Below are 7,289 nucleotides of genomic sequence, written 5' to 3' on the forward strand. Positions count from 1 at the left end.
TCATTTCCATTACCTAATTAGCATCTCCTTTGTTCTCAAGCACCTTTCAGGGTACATCTTTTTTGCTATAACCTGTGCTGCTATACACGTATTTTGGCACATAGTAAAGTATGTTCCACATTTTATGACCCATAACCTTTCGAGTAACCCTTCAAAATCCAAATATGTAGCAAAGTTGTAAATATTATCTAACCTTTCCATCCTACTGAATACAACTGCTCTTGTCATGTTATACCTCAATTCGTTGCGTTTTAGCAAGAGTGTAAGAGGGGGGGGGGGGATCAGGAATCCCACATAATTCGAGTAAAGATGGGAACGGTCTAAGATCGAATGGATAGAAATCAGGAATCCCACATAATTCGAGTAAAGATGGGAATGGTCTAAGACCGAATGGATAGATGAGACTTCATAAGGACTACATACTACAACATGCTCCTACAAACACATCGATTCGTATCTACCTTGGGAGATGGTGAGGGAAGGTTGGTTGTTGAATGATTCCATGTCTTCAAACACAAACGTGACGCCAGATAGTTACGAATAGATTTCAATAATAACTTGAATAGTTTAGAAACCCCTGGTTTTATTCAATCACCTTTACTGAAAGAAATTCATGCGCTCCTACCTAGCAGACAAGGTATCGGAGGAAATTGAAAAATTGTCAAGTAAAACTCCTCACAGTATCAGAGGTGCTATACATAGTCTTGTTGTCAAGTTCTTGTGATTTCAACTTGTTAAAATCATCAAAGAAAGTGGTTCGGACCTTTTCATTCAGACGTTGCAATTTTTTCACTTGTAGAAAGTGCTTCTTTGAACTTTTTTCCGGTGGTTTAGATCTGTTGTCGCTTTGGTTAACAATTCACTCTCGTCATCAAAAACGTTTTAGTAGTTTTTGTTTGTTTTTAAGTGGTGGAGATTGATAAGGTTGGATGCTTTGCGATTTTTGATCAAGAGTTTGGTTTGGTTATTGAAATGTTCGGGTTCTATCTTGCCGATATCAACGTGATTGTTGTTATTGTTTACTTGTCCATGTTCTTGGACAATATTCTGCTCACAGTTGTTGGTAAGTACACATTTATCTATTTGTAATTAAATTTTAAGTGCTTCCTGTGATTAGATTCATAGGAGTTTGATAATAGCAACAATTATTTCTATGTGAGATGCATGAACTCTCCTCTTTTTCTCATCTTCCTTGGTCGCCTCCTCCTCCTCCTCCTCCTCTTTCTCCTTCCCTCCTTCCCTATCATCATTCTATTTTCTATTCTTTCTCAGTTCTGACCTATGAGGTGAATACGTTTTTTTTTCCAACATCTTGCTCCATCTCCATCTTGCTCATTTCCTCTGAGTGCCCTCTTCAGTACCTCGGTGCACCCTAAACGTTCTCATGAGAGCGGGTGCACACCCTAACACAATGCCTATACAGCGATGGCATAACCATACTTGAGTACTTTTAGGGAATTTTGTCTTGACTTTCTCATTAATTTCTTCCCTTTCAAGAATTAAGATTGAAAAACAATGCCTATACAGCGATGGCTTAACCATACTTGAGTACGTACTTTTAGGAAATTTTGTCTTGACTTTCTCATTAATTTCTTCCCTTTCAAGAATTAAGATTGAAAAACAATGCCTATACAGCGATGGCTTAACCATACTTGAGTACGTACTTTTAGGAAATTTTGTCTTGACTTTCTCATTAATTTCTTCCCTTTCAAGAATTAAGATTGAAAAACAATGCCTATACAGGAGAGAAGTGGAAAGGAAGAGAATAACTGAGGAGAGAACAAGAAAAGATTGCCCGTGAAATAAGAGGAAAAAAACTGCAAAGAGAACGGAAGAAAATTACAGAAGATTAAGAGAGGTAAAATACTTTGAGCAATGAGAAACCGTTAGTAAAGACCCATGAAAACTACATAGTATTCATGAATACATGATTGAAGTTTGGTAGGTATATGGGTTGAACGTTTCATTAAAGAGAAGTGGAAAGGGAGAGAATAACTGAGGAGAGAACAAGAAAAGATTGCCCGTGAAATAAGAGGAAAAAAACTGCAAAGAGAACGGAAGAAATTTACAGAAGATTAAGAGAGGTAAAATACTTTGAGCAATGAGAAACCGTAAGTAAAGACCCATGAAAACTACATAGTATTCATGAATACATGATTGAAGTTTGTTTCCATTATTTTTTCGCCGTTTCATTATCCGATCTTCCAAAATAAAGGGGAAGAAAATGAGAAAGCAGAATAATTGAGAAACGGGAAGAGAGAAAAAGAGAGCGAAAAAGGAGACATAAAACACCCGGAGAAGAAGAAGAAGGAAGGAGGAGGGGAATAAGAAGGAGAAGAAGAAGAAGAAGAAGAAGAAGAAGAAGAAGAAGAAGAAGAAGAAGAAGAAGAAGAAGAAGAAGGAAATGATGAAGATGAGGAAGAAGATGAGAGAGGTGTAAGGGACTATGATGATGAGAGTGAGATAGAAAGGAAAAGGTTGAGAGATGGTCTTGTTTTCCATTATTTTTTCGCCGTTTCATTATCTGATCTTCCAAAATAAAGGGGAAGAAAATGAGAAAGCAGAATAATTGAGAAACGGGAAGAGAGAAAAAGAGAGCGAAAAAGGAGACATAAAACACCCGGAGAAGAAGAAGAAGAAGGAAGGAAGGAGGAAGGAGGAGGAGGGGAATAAGAAGAAGAAGAAGAAGAAGAAGAAGAAGAAGAAGAAGAAGAAGAAGAAGAAGAAGGAGAAAATGATGAAGATGAGGAAGAAGATGAGAGAGGTGTAAGGGACTATGATGATGAGAGTGAGATAGAAAGGAAAAGGTTGAGAGATGGTTGGAAAGCATGTGGCTATGGTTGGCGTGCGATAGGACAAATTGAATTGCTCAGTGTGGTGAACATAATCCAATGTGAAACATCTGAGGTATCCCTGTTAGCTCCTGATAACAGGAGAGTCTGCTAGGGGTTTCCATCCTGTGTCATCAGGTCATCACAGGTGTTGCTCAAGGTAGCATGCTAGGACCCCAGGTTTAACTAGTTAAATCTTGGCAAATATGGAAGAAATCTCACATTTGTACTTTGTTCGGAAAATATTCTCTTCCAAGCAACACATCAACATAATACAGTGTTGATATTAAGAGCACCTGTGTTAAGCGCAAGGACAAACAGAGTGACAGACGACACCGAAGCGAATACAATAGCCCGTCCCTTATACCTTTTTATTACTAGTGTAATAATAAAGGAAGGACGGACTAAAAAGAGACAAAAAATCTGAAAAATGTTGAACCCGTTTTGTCTATGTCTGTTTCACGGATTTGTTAAGCGCAGGTGAGAGTAGTTTATTTTCGTCTTGAGAAATATGAGAGAAAGTTTTGCCGACTGGGTGGTTTGGGGGCAAAGTTTTTCTTCAAACATTTTGATTTTATTATTTTTCCATAGAAGGTATTTCATGAAATTATTATGGGAAAAAAGAAGGGAAGTCTGAGAGAGAAAGGTCTTGTTACATTAGACATTAAACACGAGTTTATAAACCTGGATAAAGTAGGAACATAATCTAAAATTTCTCATAAGTTTCAGTACTAAAGCTCTTGATGTGCGATAGGACAAATTGAATTGCTCAGTGTGGTGAATATAATCCAATGTGAAACATCTGAGGTATCCCTGGTAGCTCCTGATAACAGGAGAGTCTGCTAGGGGTTTCCATCCTGTGTCATCACAGGTGTTGCTCAAGGTAGCATGCTAGGACCCCAGGTTTAACTTGTTAAATCTTGGCAAATATGGAAGAAATATCATATTTGTACTTTGTTCGGAAAATATTCTCTTCCAAGCAACACATCAACATAATACAGTGTTGATATTAAGAGCACCTGTGTTAAGCGCAAGGAGGGAACAAGCTGGGTCCGTCCCTCCGGGAATTTTTCAGCCCGTAGTTTATTCAATCGTGATTAGAGAAAATCAGTACCTAATACCTATGTAGGGTATCCGGTAGGAGGATTCCTGTATGATTTTGTCAACAAGGCTGCCCCGTTCGTGCTCATTGCGGTACTTGTGTTAGTAGACCTGGGTAAGTACTCTAACTCTACCTTTTTGATTTAAAAGCGAAATACCTACATATATTTTGGAGGAACTTTGAGACTACCTAATTCTCATCTAAATAATCTCTATCAAACTGAAGAAAATGTTGGTCTAGGCTAGGATTTATCATTGAGTGGTATTACTATTTGGTTTAGTTATTAGTTTATGTTCACAATATTGCTTTGACTCTTTTCAGGTTTGCAATTGACTTTCATGAACTTCAAATCTTCCATCATCGACGAAGTAAGTTTCTTTTTCTTAAATCGATTACTTCTAACGCCCAACCTTTATATCGTCGTATTTGTGTATGAGCTTATGTCTACAATTCTCTTAACAAAAATGACAAATAGAGATGTACCTACTTGGCGAAGAAGTTGCTTTTTCATAATTTTGAAGTAGGTAGATTATGAAGGTGACTTGTTAACCTCTATCTTACTAGGTACATATTATTTCCCCTTATACAGAGCCCACACTCAGCCGGTGTTTGGACATCTCTACTGTCAGATCATTTGATTCTAATCATACTGGGATCCATCTGGTTATCCTCATCCGCCATGTCTATTCTAGAACCATGTCTACCGATCTGGCTAATGTCACACGTCAAACCAGAGGTAATGGATAATTACTTAAATATTATCATAAGGTTTTAAAACTCTAATTTGTCTTGATATTGTCTAAATTGTCACCTATTTTTGGTAAAACATCCATCATTTTGTAGACGGATTTTTATGTGACAGACAGAATATTTGTGTCATCAGGGAATTTAGAAATGAGTCTAAGAATTTGGATAAGTCTTGGAATAAAGAAAACCTGTAGTTAAATCTTGTAATATGTGGAATGTAGATACCTACCTAAGGGCAAGTTCAAAAATCAACTTTTTTTTTTCTCTATTTAAAGAAATCCTTTGCTTACATGGGCCTTTTTTCATTTCAGAAGTGGCAATTAGGTACTGTGTTCATACCTGACTCAGTGGGGTATCTGGTAGGTACCAATTTCTTCGGTGGTATCTCATATCGTGTGGGGAGATGGAGAGTAGCCGTGGCTGCCATGTTGTTAGTGGGAGTGTCCTGTTTATTGGTGAGTCCAGATTTTAGAATTTTGTTCATCATTTTTAGTAATTTTAAATCATGTAATTTTATAATATTCTCAAATGGTGTGTCTTTTGTCGAAAAGGCTAATCATTTCTTTCTGAGTAAGGCGAGGTCTATCTAGAATTCAATAGACTACGAGGAACTATTAGTCAGTCCCCATCTATCCTTCTGTTTTCCAGTCTGGAGCAGTCTGAGGTGTTGGGTAATGAGAATGGTAAGGTAGGCATTCTCCTCGCATCCAAAGCTCTCATTCAGATCCTGATAAACCCTCTCATTGGGATTCTGACACAATATGTCGGATACAATGTCATCATGTTTGTGGGCTCCGTCAATCTGTTGATTGCCACTTTATGTAAGTAAATCAAATCAAATCAAATCTCAAATTCTTTGTGGTAAAGCGGAGCTTTTTCACAACTTTTGTGGATATTACAACATTACTAAGTGCCTCCTTTGCAATCAATTTCCACATTTCAATAATCTTTTTACGCTGGTAATGCCACCACCAGTGGCGTAGCGTCCACGTAAGGCGTGTATGGCGGCCATACACTCAAAATTTTACTTAAATATTGATTTAAATAATTAACGTATTTTATTAGATAAATAAAAATTACCTATTATACCTTAAAATGGTTAAAAATCCCTAAATCCCTTTTCATCCCAGTCAGATTCGAAAAATCCCCGAGAAGGGATAAATCCCTCAAGTAAGAACACGGAGAAGGGCACCTTGCGGTGCACTACGGAAACTTAAACCAATTACTACTTCCCCAACAACGTTTATGTATGGTAAAAAAATTGAATAGTGAAATATGTGAAAATAAAGGCCATCAATCGAGTAGCCATCAGTGGTGGGCCACCACTGATGGTTACTTGATTGAAGTAGCTACTCAATTGTGCTCACGAGGCTGAGTGCACCCCGAACTCCAAGCACAGAGCCGAAAAAAACCTCGGCACAAGTTAAGCTACGCCGATATCCACCTTACCTGTTCTGGAATCCAACCTCTGAACTTAGAGCTACCTCTGCATTTTAAAAGAGAGAGTTTAACAATCTTGACGTTCGCACACCTCCTGACACACTATAGTGTGTCCAGATCAATGTGACATGTCACATGTGCAATGGTAGAGAATGTCACATGTGCAATGGTAGAGAATCTTTAAAAGGGGAAGGTATATTGCACAAGCTTCCTCCGACAGTGAAACAAAGTCAGGTAAGGCGATATCCACCTTTCCTGTTCTGGAATCCAACCTCTGAACTTAGAGCTACCCCTGCATTTTAAAAGAGAGAGTTTATCAGAAATAGACCTTTACCTCAATTGCAACAATGTAAGGATTTCCTGCAATCTGATTGGTTCCTTCATTTTGGGTTGATGACTCATTGCTGTCACATTGATCTGGATGAACTATAGATATAATAAATAATTAGATTTGTATGAACCCCTGTAACTTATTTTTAGGTATGCAATGTGCAATTCATGTAAAATTTATAAATATAAAGAACGATTCGGAGAGCCTTCTTGATTTCCTCAATATGGCTTACTCGTGAAAAGATTAGTGTAGGTATAAGTACCTTTGGTGAAATAATTAGTTTTGTATGAACCCCTGTAACTTATTTTTAGGTATGCAATGTGCAATTCATGTAAAATTTTTTAAATATAAACAACGATTCGGAGAGCCTTCTTGATTTCCTCAATATGGCTTACTCGTGAAAAGATTAGTGTAGATATAAGTTAGTACCTTTGGTATTTAGTCTTTCTTATAAATATTTATTGCGTTCAAGTGTTCTTCTCCTTCTCTCAGGTCCCCACAGCGACTACCATGTCAGGGCTGATAGGTCCTCACCTAGGTCTGGGCCTGGGTATTAATAAACTTTGGTACTTCTGGTGCTTCCACTAACAAAAGAGTATTACGGGGTTGTCTGCTTTGAAGAACTTTATTGAACATTGCTCAATCATAATTAGATACAATACCTACTTAATTACAGCAAACCAAGATTTAATAGAGATAAGTCAAAACAAAAATCACATCTTCCTGTAAAATATCTGCTAGCTACGAGTGCGTATTACATTGATACAATACAAGCAGACTATTCTATTGGAACAAGGAGAAAACTTTAATCTTCAAATGTCTGATACCTCCTCGATCC

At 37.5% G+C, this 7,289-nt stretch overlaps 1 protein-coding gene across 1 annotated transcript; it reads left to right on the plus strand.

Annotated features, from left to right (window-relative positions):
• Positions 1 to 429: 429 nt before the first annotated feature.
• Positions 430 to 7,039, plus strand: LOC103508045 (synaptic vesicular amine transporter-like). The gene is made up of 7 exons (XM_026822761.1): positions 430 to 472; positions 908 to 1,063; positions 3,943 to 4,047; positions 4,255 to 4,301; positions 4,523 to 4,669; positions 4,992 to 5,135; positions 6,944 to 7,039. The coding sequence occupies exons 1-7, from the start codon at positions 430 to 432 to the stop codon at positions 7,037 to 7,039; spliced, it is 738 nt and encodes a 245-aa protein (XP_026678562.1).
• The last annotated feature ends 250 nt before the right edge of the window (positions 7,040 to 7,289 follow it).

The sequence above is a fragment of the Diaphorina citri genome, unplaced genomic scaffold (genome assembly GCF_000475195.1).
Source record: "Diaphorina citri unplaced genomic scaffold, Diaci psyllid genome assembly version 1.1 scaffold362, whole genome shotgun sequence".
Classification (NCBI taxonomy): Eukaryota; Metazoa; Arthropoda; class Insecta; order Hemiptera; family Psyllidae; genus Diaphorina; species Diaphorina citri.

Coding starts and splice junctions, on each gene's coding strand:
- LOC103508045 (XM_026822761.1), top strand. CDS start 430: ATGCTCCTACAAACACATCGATTCGTATCTACCTTGGGAGATG. Junction 473..907: donor CGTATCTACCTTGGGAGATG/GTGAGGGAAGGT, acceptor TTTGTTTTTAAG/TGGTGGAGATTGATAAGGTT. Junction 4,302..4,522: donor AATCTTCCATCATCGACGAA/GTAAGTTTCTTT, acceptor CCCCTTATACAG/AGCCCACACTCAGCCGGTGT.